This window comes from Zingiber officinale, chromosome 3B (genome assembly GCF_018446385.1).
Source record: "Zingiber officinale cultivar Zhangliang chromosome 3B, Zo_v1.1, whole genome shotgun sequence".
Lineage (NCBI taxonomy): Eukaryota > Viridiplantae > Streptophyta > Magnoliopsida > Zingiberales > Zingiberaceae > Zingiber > Zingiber officinale.
Window position 1 is genome coordinate 6,881,161 of NC_055991.1, and position 21,973 is coordinate 6,903,133.

The 21,973-nt window shown below is 36.9% G+C and overlaps 3 protein-coding genes across 8 annotated transcripts; 2 read left to right on the top strand and 1 right to left on the bottom strand.

Annotated features, from left to right (window-relative positions):
* Positions 1-535: 535 nt before the first annotated feature.
* On the bottom strand, positions 536-13,066 carry LOC122055711 (paired amphipathic helix protein Sin3-like 4). Of its 6 annotated transcripts, none has more exons than XM_042617277.1 (23): positions 12,650-13,066; positions 11,964-12,131; positions 11,699-11,867; positions 11,524-11,622; positions 11,273-11,446; positions 10,768-11,077; positions 9,570-9,703; positions 6,848-6,923; positions 6,719-6,733; positions 6,304-6,548; positions 6,049-6,203; positions 5,767-5,882; positions 5,378-5,632; positions 4,531-5,193; positions 4,353-4,444; positions 2,396-3,046; positions 2,223-2,323; positions 2,001-2,139; positions 1,767-1,919; positions 1,451-1,623; positions 1,270-1,381; positions 1,000-1,183; positions 536-851 (listed from the first exon to the last, which is right to left on the bottom strand). In XM_042617277.1, exons 1-22 carry the CDS (start codon positions 12,718-12,720, stop codon positions 1,016-1,018), a joined length of 4,239 nt encoding a protein of 1,412 aa, XP_042473211.1. In that variant the 5' UTR covers positions 12,721-13,066; the 3' UTR covers positions 536-851; positions 1,000-1,015. The 6 variants fall into 6 exon arrangements, with proteins under 6 accessions (XP_042473211.1, XP_042473210.1, XP_042473209.1 ...); XM_042617276.1 differs by having other exon boundaries at positions 6,704-6,733; XM_042617275.1 differs by having other exon boundaries at positions 6,692-6,733.
* Positions 13,067-16,890: 3,824 nt separating this feature from the next.
* On the top strand, positions 16,891-18,042 carry LOC121968048. Its single transcript, XM_042518570.1, has 2 exons — positions 16,891-17,520; positions 17,730-18,042. The coding sequence occupies exons 1-2, from the start codon at positions 16,968-16,970 to the stop codon at positions 17,993-17,995; spliced, it is 819 nt and encodes a 272-aa protein (XP_042374504.1). The 5' UTR covers positions 16,891-16,967; the 3' UTR covers positions 17,996-18,042.
* A 599-nt stretch (positions 18,043-18,641) lies between these two features.
* On the top strand, positions 18,642-21,810 carry LOC122054645. The gene is made up of 5 exons (XM_042616093.1): positions 18,642-18,652; positions 18,772-19,418; positions 20,523-20,954; positions 21,372-21,500; positions 21,632-21,810. The coding sequence occupies exons 1-5, from the start codon at positions 18,642-18,644 to the stop codon at positions 21,808-21,810; spliced, it is 1,398 nt and encodes a 465-aa protein (XP_042472027.1).
* The last annotated feature ends 163 nt before the right edge of the window (positions 21,811-21,973 follow it).

The window sequence follows — 21,973 nt, forward strand, 5'->3', positions numbered from 1 at the left end:
TGAAATTGAATGTTAAATTGTGACTGAGCACAAACATAAAATGAAAATATTAAAATAGGGATACATATAAAATAAGAAATAAAATTATTAAAAAGAAAATCAAAATTACACCTATTAAAGAGAAAATCAGAAAATTACAACTATTGAGAAAATTTTTTAAAAAATATATAAATAAATACTTAAACGACTAATAAATACTCTAAGTTGGACGATATAAAATTAAAATAAATATGCAAATAAAATAAAAAAGAAGACTAAAACAACCTTAGTTAATAATAATAAAATAAAATGAAATATATTTAAATATAGATAAAAAAATATAATAAGAGCTAGAGTCCAATAATATAGAAGGATTCATATAACCAACCTCACCTAATAAACCTAATAAAATAAAACTGGTTGTTATTGAACCTTTTAACACATTCAAATTAAATATACTAGAGGTGAATGGTATCAAAAGATTAATGATAAAAAAATTATATTTCTTTTTCAAACCTCAAATTTAACCACAATCCAAATTTCCCAACACGAGGCATCCATAACACATGGAAGTGCATTGAAACCTACACTTGTTACAAAAATAAAATAAAATAAAATTTAAAAAAAAAATATAAGCATTTTATAACTGAACATTACACATTTGTTCTGGTAGACTGGCAATATGTGAATCAGGTGGAAAGAAAATAGAGTATGAATAAAGAGGGGGAAAGTTAGGGGTTGCATATGTACAAATTTGTGATGCCAACAGCTATAGAATAATCTATATACAGTGTTGACATGCGTACCAGAAATCCAGCAAAGCAAATTCGCCATGGTTGCTGGTAGATTCTTGACCTTTTCAGATTGATCACCTGAAGGATGGAAAGCTTGAGGAAATGATGAAAATAGATAAACAAGCAAATTATAGTTTTTATCTCTAGTCTTTTGTGCAAATATATCAGAAAATTCTTCTAATAACTGAGGGAATTGCAATTGAATGAAGGAATATTTGATTCTTACCAACTGCAGCATTGCATTAGGATCTGCACATGAAAGTGGAAACGAAGTTGCGGAATCGATTCGCTTTAGTGTCGTATTCTTGTGTCAAGTTTGTTTGGCTACTCGACATAGTTCCGTCGCTTGAATATCTTTTTCTCTTTCTTGACCGGAGCAATAAATCCTCGGTATCTAGCACGTAAGACACCTGGGAAGAAAAGGGGAAAGAAATAAGATAGTGTGATCGAAGAGGTAATTAAACTAAAAGTTTCAACTAAAAGTTCATTCATGTACCTTAGATGAACTGCAAGATATCTTGCACTCCAAGCCGTTGATGACTTGAATCCCTTTCGTGGCTTTGCAAGTAGCAGAATACTCATCTGCACCCTTGTTTTTGCGCTTATTCCTGCCAAAGTTCATCTGGTAAAAACATTGGGTAATGTAAGAACTTGAGATTAGTGTTGATAATACTCACCTTCCCATGAAGACACCCTGCAACCGCTTCCTGACTGGCACACTTGAGAGAAAATCATTGTACAAGTAAGATGAGAAGTTGGGATCCATTGCAACTGCCGTAGCATCGTGTTTTTCATGTCCATATTCCATGAGTTGGATTGACAGTCGGGTTACATCTGAAGGATGTGAATACTGAAAGAAGAAAGCATTTGCTTAACTATGGATAGAGCACAAAAAAGGTAATTAGAAAGAGTATTGTTTGTATGCATTTCCCCTCTTTCGATCAAAAAGTGAATGTCGCTTCATAAAAAAGGCTAAGAGATGAAGAAACTGACACTTTCAAATCTGTAAATACTCTCATCGTGCAGAAGAACCCGGGCATTTTCATGATAAACAACATCAAAATGCCTCCCAGCTCGCCTTGATTTTTCATACAAGTAGAGATGGAGAAGCTTACTATTCATCTCATCTGAGACTATTGCCTGAAGCTGGAAACAAACAAAGATGTATATATAAAACAAAATGATACAATAGTTTGAGAGCCATCTATGAATATATAAAAAAGATACCTGTTTAACGACTTTGAAGATTAGCTTGTCCAATGTAAAAAGTACATATGACTGGGTCCCAATAATGGAACGGCAATCATCTTCAAATTTGGTATTGTCAGCAGAACCATCAAGTAGATTGAATAGAGCGCTCATAAATCTGCAAAGTAAAATATATTAAGCCTTCGCGCATAACTATCTGGAAACCCAAAATAACTGCGGAACATGTTTAAGTGACATTACTTAGCATATAAATCAGGATGGTTTGAATCTTTAGAATTTCTCCATTTGTTTTCAGCAGCAGATGAGTTTGTCTTAGCAGAGACTATCCTTTCATACAACATCTGCAATGGAGATAGCACATTAGTCTACTATCTCATATATTGGTAAAAAGAATTAACCAAGGACTATCTGACCTGATGAAGCCGAAACAACACATAGAATGAATCATTTCCATAAAATATCTTCGAAGATTTTTCATGCTTATCATGTAATGCAGCATGCACATGCCTAGCAAGAGGTTTCACAGTGTTAAGAAATCGTTCTGAATATGGTAATGATGTAATTTCCCCTTCAACATCGTGTGCTTCAGTCATTCCTTCAGCCTCCCCTTCACTTTCAGCCTTAGGCTCCTCATCATCATGCTCTGCATCATCCTCTTCCTCATGATCTTCATGGGAGCATTCCTCCCCATTACCAGATTCACTACCAGATGCATCCTCACCCGCCTCTGATGCATTTGCACTGGCATCGGTGGATCGTTGAGGACTTTCTTCATCCTCATCATCAGCATTATTCTCACCAGCAGCATCACCACATCCAGGCCTGACTTGGTACTCTCTGCTAATGGAAACATCTTTCTGCTCAGCAGCTGCAATTATGGCAGTGTCTCCAAACGCCACAAAATTATCCTCTTCAAAATCTCCAGTAGGTGACAATTCACCTTCTTCTCTTTCAATCTTAAAATTCCTAAGGGATGTAGGACTTTCAGTAGGCTTGAAACCTTTATTACCTTCAACCGTGCCACCAGTATTTACAGACATAATTGGCCTCCCAGAGTGTCCACCCTAGAACATTAAGAAACATCATGGAATTCCATATGAAATTGTCATCTCTAAGTAAAACATCAAAATTCCCTTAACAGGGCAAACATCACTAGCACTCATTGATACGCATGGACAAAGAAAACAATAAATTCTGAAAGAGTGGTTTAGGTGGTCAAACAACAGATGTGCATTATTTCAGGAAAGGGATGGCTAATGCATCCACCTTAACCACATATCCCTTCAAGTTGTGCATCCTTCCAAAAATGCATATGACTGCTGTACATTACTCAGATAGAATAACTGACGCAGCTCAAAATATTTGACATGGTTATTAATTTTTTTACACATGATCAATAGAAATATTGTGCAACTCGTAGTATCTTTGTCCAAACGTTGATATTTGACATGACTATAGTGGAGACAAATGTCGAGTCTAAGTATGAGAGGAAATCACATGGGTTGATTAATATTATACTGCAAAGGTTGGCATATATTTTTGGTATCTGAAATTATAAATGACATTATGTAGAATTATAGATGCATAGATTTAAACATCATATTTTCATTAGTTTGCTGCACAGATTTTATGTATTTTTATCAACATAATGATTAATAATATTTCTTAATATGGACAGCATGGACTACCACATATGCATAATTATGTGGAGTGTGTGCAACGGATTTAATTTCCTTTTACTGCCATGGTCAATTTAGAAGAACTCTGCCTATGATGAATAAACTAAGGTGAACCAGTCAAATTTGTAAGCCAGATCCGGCAGGTTCTTTTGGAAGAACCCAATTAGAACCTGATTAGTTTCAAAAATAATGCATTCCGGTTGTATTCTTATATAGTTTTAAAAATGCAAGATTCTAATGCAAGAAACATCTTAGCAACCAAAAAAATACTGTTTGTCACCCGATTTAACCATTATCATCATCAATAATGCCTGAAATTAAGGCAACATAATAATAGAGAAAAAAAACATTTCCAAAACATGGGTAATGCATCTGTCCATACTCTCTTTCAACTATAATGAGCAACATTTTTAGTTCCCAATTGAAGTAGGATAACAATTAATGTTTAATTTCAAAATATTGATCTGCTAACCCAGCTGAAAAGACTTTTTGTCATATCCAATAATAACCATAAGGCATAGACCTTGGCAAAACATGGAGCATACTGCCATATTCATATGGCTAAGACCTTGGAAAAACATGGAGCACACTGCCATACTCATATGGCTAAGTATAATATCATGATTCATGCAAACATAAATCATAAGCCATATATCCTGACTCAAATAAGGACAAAAGGTCAACGTTATACCTCTGAAGAAGGTAAAGTTTCACTGGTTGCACGGGGTTCACCTTGCAGCTCTGTTCCAACATTGACAGTTCTCAAAGATGCACCAGTAATCCCTTCCAGATAAAAACCAGAAAATAAGAAAAAGGTGAAAAAAATGGAAAGTTAAAATCTTTTGATAAACAAAAAGTAACACCAATACCTGTTATATTCTCTTGATTTGATCGAGTATCAACTTCTTCAGCTCTATTTACAACATTGTTACTATCTGGCAACTCTTCTGAATGCACATTTGGCAAAGCTCCTCGAGAAACTTCATCAATCATAGGAACACTACTCTGCACAACTCCTTGATGTGGATTATTGATAAGATTTTCACCATGCCAAATGGCACGATCTACATTATGAGAGCAAGTTTCAGTAACGATCACGTCTTCATTTAGTAAGCCAGTCCTGCCACAACCTGCTTGTTCATGTAGAATATTATTGTCAGTTTTAATTTGCTTAATAGCTCCAGCATTCCCATTGCTTTCAGCCAAATCTGCAACACTGGTTTTGACAACACGACTCTTCAAATTTATATCTTGTCCATCTCCTACACCTTGATTTCGATTTGGAACACCCAACAGGGACTCCAAAAAAGTACTCCATAACTTCATGACTTTGTCCAACTGGTCTGAAGATGTGCACACTTCTCCACTTGAATATTTTATGATTCGATATAAATCCTCGTGAACATCTACATCTGCATACTTAAATTCCATATTGGGAATAATTGGGTGCCTATTTTTGGCAGCAACAGCAAGAAGAATGTCATCGTCCTTCTTCATCTTGTCATTAATTTCTTTAATATCAGCCAACAAAGCTATTCAAACAATAAACAAACAGATAAACAAGATTGGAAGGAAAAAAACGAAGAAAATGACATAGAAGGCTAGAATATGTGCATTACAGCATTATCACTTTAATAAGCAATGAGAACTTCTGTTGTTAATGTTGTCTCTTAAAATACTCATAAAGAACTGTAAACAAAATAAATGATCACATACTTTTTGTGCTCAAATTCTTTGAATCCTGTTGCTTGAAATAGAAACTGCGATGATCAAGTGACTTATGATAATTCTTGGCATATATTTCTGCCCATACTTTATTGAAATCTGACCGACACCTAGACCATTCCTCTTGCTTTTGCTTCAGACGAGTTAATATGACTGGCAATGCAAGACTAGCATTTTTCTGAATTACATCCATGACATCAAGACCATGGTCTCCATATAGCCGTTCAATACATCTCAAATTCAAAGCTATTTAAGAGAGAGAAAGAAACAGAGAAATTCAAGTCATTGAAAAGCTAAGCATGTAGTCAAAGTAATGCAGTAAAATGCTTGAATGAAACATAAGCTACTTTTTAATAGGTGAAATTGTGATGTATACTAACAAGTAAGATGGTCTTCAATGCGTATAGTATTGGCAGGATCTTGCATCATTTCCAGCAGTTCCTCAACACGCTTAGTGGTGGCATTCACTGATTCCAATAACATATCCATCTCAAATCTGCACATGCATCAATAATAAAATAAAAAATAATAAAGACCAAATATGAAATTAAAAGATGGTGTAAAGGACAAAATACACTTATAATAGCAAGTCATTGTTAATAACCCCAAAACAGTGGCTGCAAAAAAAGAGAAACTAAATCGGCAAGTATTTATGTCATTACCTATCATCTTCACATCTAAATAAGCTTTCTTCATATTGATTTTTTCGCATGTGCTTGAAAGAATAATCCTCACTTCCAGAAGTCACTGACACCCAATGATCATTTAATACTGACTCTCCAAGTTCAGTTCTGTGGCTAGTGGATGGTATAGGATACTGGCAAGCAATAATCAAAGTATTCAACATTAAAATCAACTCAAATATGAACTACATAAATAAACGTATACACATGAAAAATATTAGGGATAAAAATTACATTTTTTGGAAGAAGGCGGTAACTTGGAGTACAACATTGACAATCTGAGAGATCAAGCTCTGAAATTGGTTTCCATAAATTATATTTTTCTTTGTTTGAGCATAAAGTAGCCTTGTGCAAGATGCCTTTATCAACTCTTTCTCTTTCAGTGTTTCTCTCACTCTCATGATCTTTCTCCCGTTCAACCAGTTCTCGGTCCCTTTCTCTGTCTCTATTCTCTATCTTAACTGGCCTAGCCATATGTCCTTCATTGAACAAGCACACGGTTAGAATAATAATAAAACTGAAACAAAATAGATGTATTTCAAAGTACTGAATTTTATGGACATAAAAAATCCAAGAAAACAAAGAATTTATCAATTTCAACATACACTAGAAAGAAAAAGACCTTTGAACGTACTTTTGTTGAACACACCTTCTAGAAATCCATCTGCAGAAAAATTTTGGGGTAGAAAACTCTGAAAGCCTAAATTACCAAAATATATTAATAAAAACACATATCAAGTAGTTGGATGGCTGATATTAGAAAGATGTATAGCCACACCTATATTCTCGCAGTGGCCCAGAAATTCATTGAAACCTTCCATAAGCTCTGGATACTTCCCTAGGATGTCGCTAACCTGTAACAACAAGCATGGAGTTTTAAAATATATAATTTACTGTATCTTCAAACAGAAGACAATAAAAAATACAAATATTGAGAAACATGTTATGCATAATAGGATAGCCATAGAATTATTGTCTTTCCAAAAATATATCACTGTCTTAAGAATTTGCATTCTTTAGCAAAGAAAATTGAGACATATATATGCATATGCACCGCATGGGTACACAGTCCATTTTGTAACCGAAAAAAGCTGCTAGAGAGCCACCTGTACTTCGAATCATACAAGAATTTATTTAGTCCATTATAGATTCACTTTTATTGGATAGCTACCATGAGCTTCAAGAAACACAAGGTAAATTTAGAAGGTAAGCATAGCATAAAGGTTGTTGCACTTGGGTAATATTAATTATTTACTAAGAGATCCTTCTAAATACATATATTTTTGTGAATTAAATCTGCTAATACAAAGTGGTGACGCTATAACACAATAATGACGATAACTTTGGATATGGTGCAAAAACTGGCTACAAAAGGAGGGTTATTAAAAAAATATCAAGATAGGAAGACATCAACTAGATTAAGATAATCTTTGATTTGTGAACTTTAAATTCCTATGAGATGGGAGTTGGTATAATTATTTATTTTAGAAACCCATGTTTTTATGTGCAGCTACAAAACCTACCAATTTAATAGAGATACCTTAAGTATCACATGTATTGGGATTCTAAAATTACTTTGATATTTACCATTTTTTGCCTTAATAATTTTCTAATAGTTCACAATTTTCCCTCTTTGACACAATTCTGCCCATCTTATTTTACTATGTTTCATTTTATCTATTTTGGTTACTTAGTGAATGGAAGTTGAGATTCTCATCTCGATGATCTAGTTAAATCTTTACGAAACGAAATTGGGTCTTATCAAATAAAAAACCATAATTGCCTCGTATACAAAAGTAGGAATAGTGTTTTGGAAATTTTCCCAATGCTGCATCGAAAGATTGATGAATAAAGAGCAGCCCGATGCACAAAGCTCCGGTCAGTGCACGGTCCTGGAGAAGAGTCGGACCACATTGGGTCTATTCTAAGCAATCTTACCTAGCATTTTGCAAAACGTTGTTTCTACGACTCGAACCCGTGACCTCAAGATCACATGGTAACAACTTTAACGTTGCGCCAAGGCTCCCTTTCTAGAATACGAGCCTCTATGGAAAACAAATCCTTAGTTAAATATTATTGGGGGTATACAACATCCATTGCCATCGATGAGGACAAGTAGCGTTTGATAGTAGATGAAAAAACACCATAATTTAGATCTGGAAAGAGGAGAAAGGGATTAAAGTTTAATGAAGTCATCGATGTAAAAAACATTAAAACCCAGAATGTTAGCCCAACTCCTATAAATTTAGTGCAACTCTCCACAATAAATCCATTCCTAATACTCTCATCCATGGAGGAACAACTCCATATGAACCCTACAATCTGTCATGGTTATCTCATCACATAAAACCAAAAATGACAAAAGTAAGGCAAAACAAATAGTAAAAATACAACCACAGCCCAACTTTGGACGACACAGCGACCACAATAATTCAAGTGACTGCTTGATGATTGAATTAGTCCCTGATGTGGCATAGAAGCAGAATTGATCCAGGAAGAGAAGGTTGCACTCAAACTACCATGGGGAGAAAGCAACCTTGTGATAGGAAGAAGTGGTGGAGAGAAGGGAAGGTGGAACCAAGATGGGGAATAGAATAGGTCTCGTGAGAGGAGCATTCTCGAGGTAAAAAAGGTCTCTAGGATGGGATGGCAAAGGCAGAAGTGGTCACTTGGTCCCTGGGAACTAGTAGGAGAGTATACTACTAGATCAAACATAACTAGTGTTAGAAACATATTGATCACTATAAGCAGCAAAACTTGAGATGTACTTATACAAGAACTCCAAAGACTTCATAAATTTCATCATTTTCCCTGTATATGAATGTTTTATATAACCTTTAGTATGTGGATTATATTGGTAACACATCATATTCTCGGCAATGTTGAGGTATTGTCTGCTTTGACCGATACAATTTTGTTCTACAGTGGAATACAACTCCAAGGTGAGGAGCCCTCCCAGTGACCATTCCGGGACTACTTTACACAATCACAATTAATTATGGAGTTCTTATAGAACCCAACCAATTCTACTAAAAGGTGCCTCGTTAACAAGAGTTGCCTTAGACCCATGGGCCAGTCATATCTTTTTTCTTCTTTGATGTGTGTTTTGGTTCATTCCTGCCCCCTGCACCGTATATCACTGCCAAAAGGCACGCCTTGTTCAAGATCTCGCCGGAGCAACCACTTCCCATCCTCCATAGACGATGTTATTAATTTCTGTGGAGGGTAAAAGTTGTCATTTATCTTCTTAATGCACTCAGTGCCAAATATACATCTCCGGTTATTTTATTCACTGCATGTCGAAAAGCCATTTCTTTGTAGTAGGTCAAGGGTCAACCATCATAACAAGTAGTTTAAATATTGGACCGTAAGAAAGAGAGAACAATAACAGGTTACAGCATTTGATACATTAATGCAAAATAAAGTTGATGAATTTCAAAGGCATTCCAATACTGACATAGAAACCATACATATTCTTGCTTCCAGAATCAATTGCTTACCAGATTCTTTAGCTCTGTTCTAGTAACTATTTCTTGGCTGTATATGTGAAGACATTTCAAAAATTCCTGGTAGGTGTCAGGATGCAACTTTTCCTTCACTTTTTCGCAGAAATTAAATTCTCGAGTATACACACCTGCCACATATAAGTTGAATATTAAATAAGATACAACAAGATGCAGCATTTACGCAAGTATATATAGACATAATTAGACAACTGACAGATATCTAGCTAATAGAAAAAAATAAGCAAGTAACTCTGATAAGCACAGTAAATTCTCATTAAACTGTTGAACCTAACGTAGGGAATTGGCCAGGCAGGATTTTTAACCCAAAAGCAACCCAACTTGGTCGTATATTCTCAACTTCTAAATCCAAGTCTAATTGAACCAGGTTTAACCAAAATTAAGCAAATGGAGTATATTCCAGCAAACTATCAAATATCAACTCCATCCAGATAGACATGTTACCTACACTACACTGCATTATTCCAATATTCTGCATAATTTGTCCAGTAAACATTTCACATTGCATTAAACTAGATAAAGTAAAATACCTTCAAGCAACCCAATTTTTATTATCATTTTCATTAGTGTTCAATAATAAATGAATGAATCATTATTTGAGTTTCTAGTATAGAACTAAACATCTTTTTCACATTCCTTTGACCAAAATATGGAAAAATTGAAAATTCAGATTTGGCAGAGTCACTGTGCAGTCCAGGTTTGGCAGCAGGAAGATTTAACCGAAGCCTGTCTCCGATCTAAAAAAATATAGTGCTAATCTCAAAGAAGTTTGGTACATCATGCTACAGCAAGCCTTAGACTCTGGAAAAGTCAATTTCCCTGGGAAAGGCATACTTTTTTACAGATTAAAGCAAAAAGTAATAAGATAGAATAAGGCCTTAATCAGAACAAATTAGCTTTATCACACAAGCTGAACAAGTAGGGAAACATGGTGAGCACGACATCATTAGAACATAATAACAAGTTAATAATCTACAAGTTCACTCAACGACAAATGTCTCAAGGGGCATAGTTAATAATATTGCATGAGCACGGATGTTGAAGATGGAAAATTTATATCAATGCATTAACTATGCAAGCTAAGGAAATTATTGTCAATGCATCAAATATGCAAGCATCAGAAAATTAACCAGATTAAACATATGAGTCAACTGGCCGATGATATGAGACATACTCTTCAAAGCATTTTTATCATCAAATGTTGAAGATGAAATGCTATAAATGCCAGGGCCATCAGCTCCTTGTTGCATTGGCTCAGCAGTAGAATCATCAGCTCTTCGAGGCGAAAGTTTACGCCTATGCTGTGCATTATCTAAATCACCACTATCTAGCTCCAAGTCCTCATCTCGTTCATGATCTTTCCTGTCACTATCATCCTTCCTATCCTTGTCCCTATTTGGATGTCTTCTCTTTCTATCATGTTCTGTATCAGGGCGATCAACACTAAAGTTGCGGTCAGCATGTGCCAAATGAGCTCTGTCCCTCTAGAAACCAAAATGGACTTAATTAAGTATAATAACTGATAATAATAAAGTCATAATTCTCTTAGAAAAATTTGCGCCAGCACCAAAAGTGCAAGTCTTAATTAGTATTCACTTTTTTAGAGTCACAAAAAGAAAGACTTTCAAGAAAAAATTCCAGAAATGAATAAATCAGCTTAATAGGAAAATACAGTGTACCTTATCCACATGAAAATGCCTTACTGCAGGCATCATAGAGCTCCTGTCATCTCGACGTGGAAAAGCTCGACCAGCATGTCCATGATGCAGCGGAGCATATGTTGCTGAGGTATCAGGCAAAAAGTGTGTGAATTCCTCAAGCAAATCGTGATGATTTTGAAAGAGAGCTGCTACCTGGTAATATCAGTCAATATGTTCAAATCGCACTTAGTTGTAGTCACAAAGTACAGTGTTAATTACAAGAATAATACCTCTTCATAGACCTCATGGATTGACTTATTCTCCCTACGGTACATATTCAGGATATCTAAGAAGGACTTGTAAACATGTTCATCATTCTCAAAACGATTCTGCAACAGAAGAAATGCATTAAGGTAGTTGGTTTAATAGTTATAGTTCTAGAAAAACCATGAGTTGCATCTGTACCTTGATTTTATTAACAAAATCAATTGCCTCCTCAAACTCAATTGGTTTCTTTTCTTCAGGTAGCTTAATCTCATATCCCTTTGGTAAGAAGGTGTTAAACCCCAGGATCAAATCCCGATGCCCCTTAAATAACTCCTTCACCCTCGCAATTACTCCATTTGTATCAATCCTGCAAAGGGACAACAGTAAAATACACATGTACTTAACCATGCAATAAGGCAAGGTGAGGGAAAAGAAAATTAAACCAAAAGGATAAAGTGCAGACCTCTGGCTCTTGAAGTCCTTCATGACCTCAAGAAATTCATCGTATTTTTCTCTTTTGTCCTGAAATATATCCTTCACGGCCTTCAGATAGGCAAGGGCATCATTGGTCGTAAGCTTGGGTGTAGTACCAACAGCGGCTGGTGCTGGCGCCATATGGGTTTGCCCAGACCTGTAGAAGAACACCAAAATCCTTCTAAATCTAGCAGATCTAAGCCTACCTCACATCCTTCCTAAATCAAAAGCGACAATGACCAAAAGGGCGAAGAAAATAAAGGAGGCAATCAGTAAAATGGAAGATAAACATTTTTGTTCTTCACCTTTCAAGATCACCCACAATTTATGCATATGAATTGCCAAACCTGAACAAAAATCGAGAAAGAATAGTCGTCGCGGCGACACTTTTCATGACAAAACGAACAAGGTTGAAATAAACCTACTTGCATAGAAAAGGACTCATTTTTCCTGCGTATCCAACTTTCTCATCGAATAAAGTTCTAAAAATTTCAAAACTTCCTTAATATAAAAAATATCGGACAAAAATTGAAACTATCAGATACAGTATCAAGCTTATAGCCAACGAGACCAACCAACCACACGACGAACAAACTAGACTAATCTCACAACAAAAAATCGCAGAAGCATAATCAATCCACGAGCTAGCGACGTGGATAACTAGAAGAAACTCACGGATCCGCTCTAGAAACGGTTGGTCGCTTCAGCTGGGAACCCATACAAGCCTCCTCCCGCAGCCCTTTCATTCAGCCATGAAACGACCGACAAAACCAAAAAGGAGCACGCTCACAAAAATCCCCCTTCTTCTTTCCCCTATTCCGTCGATAAGTCGCCTATCGGACCCGGAACCAAGGCGATCCTCGATCTTCCTCCTCTCACGGCTCCAATTCCGATAGAACCGATACGAGAGCAGTAATTCAAGGGGATCAAGACGAAGAAAGCTCCCAAGACAACAGAAGCACGCGCCGTGAGACCGGAAAGGAGAGACAGAGAGGGAGAAGGCCTCTCCGTCGTCGCTATCCGCCGAGATGGAGAGGAAGGAGAAGGAGAAGAAGCAAGCGGGGAAGCGGAAGAAAGGGCTCGAAACCAAAACAACTTAAGGATATACGAAGAGGTGAGAGCTCCCTTATATATCGGGCGAATTACCGTAACCACCTCGTGTCGTACTCTGCTTCTCCTGACCGTTAGATCTACAATCGACTGTGATAACGTGATCGATGTAGGGTGGGGGCCTCGCCTTCTCGTATCACCATACCGCAGTATGGTTAACTTACCGTGCCTATAGAATTTCGAAGAATGGAAGGAAACAATTAAATCTAAATGCATTTTGATTTTTATTTTTCAGTTTTTTCTAATCCAGCTTTTATTATATACTTGACTTGGACTTATTTTTTTTTCAACTTTAAATATTTTATAAATTAAATTTTCAAATCAGACTAGTAAATCTTAAATTCTGTTTGCAAACACTATTAAAAACCGAACCCACTAAATCGAACGAATAACTATTTTTTATTTTTACAAACAAGCTAATTGAATTTTGTAATTAAAATCAAATAAACTAAACTGCAGTTCAGTGGATTATTTGACACTGTGAATCAATCAATCCATAGTAATTGGATAATCGAGCTCTCAATCGACTATTAAACGTATTATTCAATTGTTATTAATTTTTTTTAAAAAAATATCAATTTAGATATAATAATCGGTTGCTCAGGTAGTCGATTAATAGCAAGTCGATTTAATTGGTTATGATAAGATGTCAACTTGAGTGGAATGATTAATAGAGTTACACAATTATCAAAATCAATTTAAGTTCATTTTATTTTGGTTAAATTTATCATTCGATTAAAAAATAATTAATTAATTTATGTAATATTGAATATGAGGCAATCGGTCTAGTTCTAAAGTTTTTTTATCGGCCGATAAATCAAAAAAATGTACACTAGACTCATTACTAATGAACAACATTATCAGATTCACTATACATTAAGAAAAAAATTTCTAATAATACATCGCAGTTTAATTTCGAATTATAAAACCATGATCTATCATTTAAAATCTAATCATGACACTATGTTCTGGATATGACCATTCGATTAAAAAGTAGATCAAAATCAAATTAATTATTTTTTGATAAATTAAATCATGAAACTTTGTAATTAAAATCAAATAAACCTATATAAAATTAATTAATTGGATGGATTTTTAAATTAATTATTTTTTTAATAATCATCATTAACAATTGTTTGCTCAATTGAGATCGCAACGTGTGAACTGAAATAAGTAAGATTTTTTTTTTATTCAATGGCCTGACTACCCTTGATTTTGACTAACCAAATTAAGTATGCCATTTTGAATGATTTGTTCGATCCAAATAACTCGAACAACTTTGAAGAATTGATCGGTAAGACTTGAGATCGATAATCAAACAAATTAATTCGAACAAATCAAAAGGATCAATTAAGCTACTCCCAGGACACATGTTTTTTTTGGTAATCAATAATCATATAATCATATACGTGAAAAACATATTGTTTAATATGTGAAACAAAAATTGACTATGTATCTATCGCATGCTTCAATTACCGTCCACGGCTTCCGTTTTGCAAATCGAAGATTAATAAATTATATTTAATTTGATTTATTAATCAGATAAAATTTATGTATTGTGGTAGTTAAAATAAATTGGAATCCGCCCCAATAGCTCATAACTATATATGAGGAGATAAACTAAAAAATTATAATTAGTTATTATGGAGAGGTCTTTTTTCTCGGCTCAACTCTACCTGGGACAATAAAATTTATGTATTGTGAAAAATAAGATAGGAGTTTAGAACCATTTGATTATTTCTCACCAAATCGAAAGTCTAGCATCGAGCCTCCACCTCTATGGCATCAGTGTGATCGGTGCGGGTAGGCCGTTGAGTTTGGGAGATTAATGGGTAGAATTTGGATGGAAATTTAGATCTTTAGATATATCTCTATTTATTAAATTCATTTCCATATCTAATTTTATGTTTATAGGTATTAAACTTTTATTCTCATTGTATCGATCCAATATCCATACCCTACTCATCCTATTATTACTTATAATTTTTTAAAAATCAAATTATTTATTAAATTAATTCTTAAATTTTGATATTCCTTTTGCTCCTTATTTTTCATGGGAAAAAAAAAGGTAAGTATTAGTGACTAAATAAAGAGGTAAACTAAGTTTTTTCTTAAGACAATAAGTGGACTATGTATATCGGGTATCAGTTAGGGTATAGATAAAATTTTATCACATTCGATTCTATACCCGAATTTAAAAATAATACTTGATTATTTAATTGAATCTAAAAATTTTCTCCATTCAGATCAGATATCATATTTTCCATTTGATCTAGGTGGAGTTGTCATCCCTAAGTTGAGCACTGTCGATCACCTTTGCGTGTTTCTTCGTACTATCTCCTCCGGTGCTACTTCTTATCGATCGAGTTAAAGATAAAAAAAAATAAATTATGGTCTAACAAACTAAGTTAAGCATGAAAATGTAGCAAGTCAAAGGTGATTATCTTCATCTCAGCATTTTTCATAGTTCATCCCTAAGTTACGCGAAGGGAGATAAATCATCATGTCAACTTATAGTTGACCACCAAATTTATTAAGGGGTGGGAGATATTTTTTTTTTGTTTGTCCGAGGACATGCGTCTATCATGAAATGATCCATTGCCTATTATAATAAGTCTTTTAACCTCTAATCAATTGGACACATTGCCGGTGCGAATTTATGACAGATAAGTGTTGTAAAACAGAGATACTAATATTATGTTTGGCTAGGGATAATATAATTAAACTTATAATATAATTGAATTATGCCTTGCAATGCAGATTATATTAAACATAGCAATCAATCTCGAAATATAATCTTATTGCATTGAAAGGTTGATTATCCCTCATCAAACATAGTCTAAAAAGACTCCATTTTTTATGCTAATTGTCATGTGTGATAGAGATTTTGTATGAAGAATGGGTGTGATAAATAGGATCAAAAGTAATTAACATGTACAGAAGATGTTGCAAAGGCGGGTCCCGCCGCCCAGCGGCCCCCTCACCCCTGCCCCACGAGTATGAGAGGGAGTAAATCACGGTGAATACGGGCCCGGCGATGACATGGCGGTCGAAGGTGTTTAGCACGGACAGATATTGATGTTATCGCAATTGCTGCCGCAGACCTTCGACCTCCCGACCCATGTTGCAAGAATACCATGTCATAACCGGTTGATCCCGCCCGTGGGGGCACAACATGTACAGAAGATGATTGGTCGGTGGGATGCTCGAAGGATGGGTTAAACAACTCTAACAAATTATTATTCAAATCATCTGACTCATCGATCGATTGATCAATCATCATCGAAGGTTAAAGATGAGTTCAGATCCTTTGATCAATAATCCCGCTCGTGATCGTCTAGCTCGATTCAAAACTATAATTTAGATATGAAAGCGAACCCAGAAAAGATCATAGTCAATTTTAACCTGATTCCTATCGCGAACCAACATATAAATTGCAAAAAGTATCATGAAAAAACTTTGGATTGCGAATTAGAGAATCTAGACTTAATTAAAGATGAGTGCGTATGAACTCCTTTACATTGGCATAAGGTGAATATATTCATCCCAATATCTCTATCAATCTATCTTAGGATCAACATAGAAAAGATAAATGATGAACAACTATTAATTTTAGAATAATAATTAGCCAATGAAAATATTTATTAGTTGTCAAAATTCAAATTCTAAATCTTAAATTGTATCTCATGTGCTAGACCGGCTACAAATGAACTCCTTCACGGATGAATCTTCTCGGATAAGTATAGTATTGAGAATTACCAAAGGAGGAGGGAACGAACTTCTCCTCCGGCAACTTTATTCTTTGCTTAAATGAATAAACAAAAAAGTCCATGGCTTTAGTTGTCCTTTTTCTACGCCTGATCAGCCACTGACGGGAAACCTCATGCTCCTCCTCCGGGTTGCAGCCGCCGCCATCACCGGCGCCGCGGCGCTGCTCTCCGTCCGCAGGTACCACCGGGAGAGAGCCATCTATGCCCTCCGTCGCGAGCTACGCGACGCGCTCCTTCTCCTGGACGACTCGCCTGCGGTGCTGGTCGCCGGGTTCCGGGCCCACGGCAAGAGCTCGTTCGTCAACACCGCGTGCCGCGTCCTCTCCGCCGAGTCCGGCCCGCTGATCCTCCGGGCCCAGACCGCCCCCGGGGGCGGCGCCACTCCCGAACAACGCCGCGTTGTACGGGCTCCCGTGGCAAGGCCACCCGACGGCGCAGCCGGCGAGGAGGAGGAGGATGACGAAGACGGTGCGGTGGTGGATTTGATAGACGCGCCCCCGTTTCCGGAGCCGCGGAGGCTGACAGATGCTGACGTGGAGGCGGCGCTCACCGGCGCCCCGACGGCGGAGTGCGTGGTGCTGGTTCTGCGCTGCGGCGGGTCGTCGAAGCATCGCCACGTGGCGGTCAAAAAACTTGCTGAAGTGGCCAACGCCATTCGCCAACGTGGTAGGTCCCAAATAGACCGAACCATGACCAGAATTAGTCCGGTCCGGTTCAATTTTGATCTTGGTTTCAGAGAAAAGGAAACGGATAAGGAGCAAATACTCAAATACGCCCCTGATATTGTAAAAACCTCAAATAGGACCATCTAAAATGCTCTTTGTTTGGTGCAATTTTAATATAAAAAATATCACTCATTAAGTTGTTTACTATAGGGTTGCAGTTTGTGGTTGTGTTGACCCGAAAGAACAACCTAAAGAGCAAGAGAGAAGCCTCCGAGCTCCGTCAAAAGATCATTGCTCAGGTTCAAATCAATTGTGTCTATTTCCTTGAGAATTATGTAGTCGATGAAATGCTCAACTTCAAAATACCTTGGAGCATGAACAATCAATTTGAGACACATTTCACAACACTAGTAATCATGAGGCAATGTGTGGAATTCATCAAGGTACATCGATGTAATAACTCAAGAATAATGTAAGCATCAAATGATGAATAAAATAATTAGTATTTTTGTTATTTTTAAAATTTTAGTAGAATATGAATAAAAGAAAGATTTTTTTCCCCTTTGTTGTATTTTTTGGGGGGAAGAAAAAGAGTTTACAATGAATCGGTGAAATGAAAGTTTGCCAAATTTAGATAAAAAAAAATGACAGACTGCGCGGCAAAGGCGCGCGTTGACCATCGTTAATTTAAACTCCAGTGAAGAATTTCAAATAGGGGCTTACATTTAGAATTATCGAATCGACGCCTATCTGACGTCATCAATAGAAAAATTGCGCGGTCAGATTTTCAAGACCACAGGAGCAAGAAGGTAATTTCGAAAAGTTTCAGAGCGAAGTTAAAAGTTATGGAAACTATAGGGGTGTCATTGTAATTTTTGTCGCCTCTGTATCGAATGATTTTTTTTTGAAATCGCGAGGGTCGTCCGTGTCCGTGCGAGAGGGTCTTCCTCCTCCGAACGAATTAGGTCAAGTTTCCGATTCTCGCGCTGATTCACCGGCATCGCGCGACTCCTTGAATCCTACCCGTTCTACGCTGTTGTAGATCCCAATCTCCTCGCGTCGCCCTCGCCAATTCCGTCTTCCCTTTCGCCAATCTGATTCGAGTATTTTTTTTCCCCAATCATGCGGCGAGCGTATGTTAGCAAAGTTGCTTCTTTTTCCAAACATTCGCTAAGGATTGTTCATTGTTATCGTTGTTGTTATGAATTAATGGTGGCAAATTTGTGGTTTTAGGTGTCGCGTGCTGGTAAAGTTTCCGTCTTGATTCGTTTCCTGTGCTTCTCGATCGACGATACCCGTCATATGCTGTGAGGCCGCAGTCGGAGAGGTTCGCCAAGCTGGATTCTCGAAATCCTCCCCCGAAGCGGCCGCTTCCGGTGACATCCACCGTGAATCGGCCGCTGTCCCCGCGGAACTTGTCACCCAAGAACAATACCCCTCGCCTCAACATCTCCCGGTCTTTGAACTCCATCCCGGAGTCCACTACGCTTCCGGACTCTCCCTCGTCCTTCCCTCCGCCGTCTTCTAACCTCATCAACCACAAGCCGCGAGGCACACGCCTCCTCGATGGCGCGCCTCCGAGCGATGCTAGTGACGTTCGCGGGCAGGAGATCGAAGGGGAACAGAAGCCTGGTGCTTCAAACGGCCGCCAAGGGGAACCAAATTCTACCATCGTCCAACTTCTTGAAGAGAAGCCTGAAGAAGACACGCATGTGGATGATGATGGGCTTGTAGAATCAGATGAACTGGCTAAACCTGGCTCTCTCGATTTTGATAAAGATACGGAGATTAACAATTTCTATAATCCCAATTGCTCAGTTAATAAGCTCGACAGAAATCTCAACTCTGCGATCTGGAAACCTTCTACTCCTTCAGGGGAGTATTTTGATGCCTTCGAAGGTATGCTGTCATACCACACTATTTTAGTTTCAGATGTCATCATTTTCCTACAAGCATGGGTGCCCATATAACAGCTTATAGTTTCAGTCATTAGTTCTAGATTGAATATTCTTGACAATAACTTGGATATCTGAGTCGGATTGCAAAATGAATATAAATCTTTCTCTCGTACTGTAAATGATAATGGTCAGTATGTTAATGGCAAACAATGACATGAAAAGAATAGTTATTTTAGTGCAGCATTGATCCAGCCCTAAACGAGCCGAGTTAAGCCAAACTTTGTGGTGTTCAAACTTGTTTGATAAGGTAAAATGAATCAAGTCATTGAAATGATTGTTCAAGCTTAACTTGGTTTCTTTTTTATGAGCTTGAGATTGGTTCAAGTTTGGATTGAGCTTGGGTTGTTTAGATGTTATTGAGCTCTCAATTCAAACTTGTTTGATTCTTTGAAACTTTAATGAGCTAACACATATGTGTTCAAGCTTTGTTTCTTTATTGGAATTGCTCTTTTATCTACAGTTACTGATAGAGATGACTCCAGGGACTGGCTCGAAAGATGTTAATGTTCTGATCCCTAAATTACCTTGCAATAGTATACCTGTGCCTTTTGTTATGAATACTTTTCATTTTGGTACTTTAGCAAAATTATGGAGGATGCTGAATGTGCAGTAGTTGCAAACCTTCTTGGCATGTCGCTCTCAAGCTGATGGACAGTCTAAGGTGGCTGATCGAAGAATGCTATCTTACCTTTTCTGATGGACAACCTATTCTTGTAAAGCACTGTTGCTTCATCTAGCATTGTTCTACCATGAAAGTTGTTCACTCACTTCAGTTCTGTTTATCCATTGTACCATTGTCATTGTAGGGAGGCTGATAATTGTTCTAGTTTTACTACCTGGCTCTGTGTGACACCTCTAGGATCTGTCAAAAGTCTTAAGACATACTTTGCTTATCCGATCTCAGTCTTATTCTTCGTACCGTGCAACTTTGTAGGACCAGTAGAGCTTGACAACTACTTCAATTTATATACTTACAAATAGTTATTTATATGACAGTCTATTATTTATGTCCAGAAGTCCTGTTTTATTCCTTGGTGTGGTGCAGAGTTATCCAGTTGCGGCACTTCACGATCTTACAGTTGGAAAGCTGAAGAACTGCATGACTTGAAGCTGAATACATTGTTGGAAGTAGAGAGACGCAAGCAAGCTGAAGAAGAAACTGAGGCCTTGCAAAACCAATGGCAGATACTGAGTCACCATTTGTCGCTTGTGGGATTGAAGCTTCCCGCTCCAACTTCTATCCGTGATGTTATAGATCAACCGAACATCAATCCTGCAGAGGATTTGTGCCAACAGATTGTGGTTTCTCGCATAGTGGCTGATGCTGTAGGGAGGGCCATTACTTGTGCCGAGTCTGAACTGACTATTCAACCTTTGATCCAGTCTAAGAATTTCGAGATTGCTAGGTTGCAGGATCGGCTCCAGTATTATGAAACTGCAAACAAGGAGATGTCTCAGAGAAACCAAGAAGCATTAGGTGAGCATATCAAACTTGATCATTTGTCCTTTCATTTATTGTTTCCATAATCTCACTTAAAAAGTAAATATTTACTGTTTTTAGTCTTGATCAGAACACAATTTTGAAATTATGTCTATGTCAAGAACAATTATCACTTTTAATAAAGATAATTCTCACCCGTAAGCTTTTTATTGAATGAGGAACTATTAACAAGTCTAAAAGAATTGCATCCTTCCTTCCAAATGGTTCTTCAAATGTTGGCTTGCTTCTTGCAGTTTTTTATTTGGAAATATTGAGTAAATAAAATGACTAATCACAATTTAGTCTTAAGACAAGTTTAGACATAATATCGAATCATATCTATACATTCTCTGAAGGTACTTGTTCTTAGTTTGATGTTCTCTATTCCTCAACATCCTTCTACAAAATAAACAGTGGGGTATGTTTCTGGTGCAGAATTGGCACGACAACGCCGTAACAAGCGCAAGAGACAGCAGAGGTGGATTTGGTCCTCAATTGCCCTCGCTGTGACTCTCGGTGTCATTTCTATTGCATGGCCATGCCGTATTGTTTCAAGGTCTTCCGCTGCAAGCAAAGGCGATGCTACAGAAAAAGAAACTTCAATTTAGTCGTGGCTGGACTTTGTTCATTTGAGTTATACACACATCTCTTTCTTTCTTTTTCTATATTTCCAGTGGCCATTTCCATGTCTAGCAGATCAAATGCAGAGAATTTTGGATCAAATGTGGATGGCTACTGTGCCTATTCATGGCATCTGATTCCTTCCATTTTAAGCATTCTCACCATCCAGCTTAAAAGATGTCTCTGCCATTATGCCTGTGGAATTATTGTGCTACGAGATAATCATCATTAATAGTATTTTCATTGCAAACATTTATTTTACTTTTATGTGGAAGTGTGTTGGCAAAGTGTGTAGTATCTTTGAATGTTTATGAAGTTAAAAACATTTCTAAACAAAATGAATTGTTCTCTGTACATAAATTTGTAAAGACTTACAATTCTAAACTAGATTAAAT

Bases quoted from the DNA above. Each gene is read 5' to 3' on its own strand.
- LOC122055711 (XM_042617272.1), bottom strand. From the start codon at position 12,720: ATGAAAGGGCTGCGGGAGGAGGCTTGTATGGGTTCCCAGCTGAAGCGA. The intron at 11,868-11,963 runs GTCTGCACTTTA...GTCCCTTTGCAG, and splicing joins AAGGACTTCAAGAGCCAGAG to GATTGATACAAATGGAGTAA. The intron at 1,184-1,269 runs GTACATGAATGA...TTTTCTTCCCAG, and splicing joins TATCTTGCAGTTCATCTAAG to GTGTCTTACGTGCTAGATAC.
- LOC121968048 (XM_042518570.1), top strand. From the start codon at position 16,968: ATGCTCCTCCTCCGGGTTGCAGCCGCCGCCATCACCGGCGCCGCGGCG. The intron at 17,521-17,729 runs GTAGGTCCCAAA...TGTTTACTATAG, and splicing joins CAACGCCATTCGCCAACGTG to GGTTGCAGTTTGTGGTTGTG.
- LOC122054645 (XM_042616093.1), top strand. The intron at 20,955-21,371 runs GTGAGCATATCA...CAAAATAAACAG, and splicing joins GAGAAACCAAGAAGCATTAG to TGGGGTATGTTTCTGGTGCA. The intron at 21,501-21,631 runs GTATTGTTTCAA...CTATATTTCCAG, and splicing joins TTCTATTGCATGGCCATGCC to TGGCCATTTCCATGTCTAGC.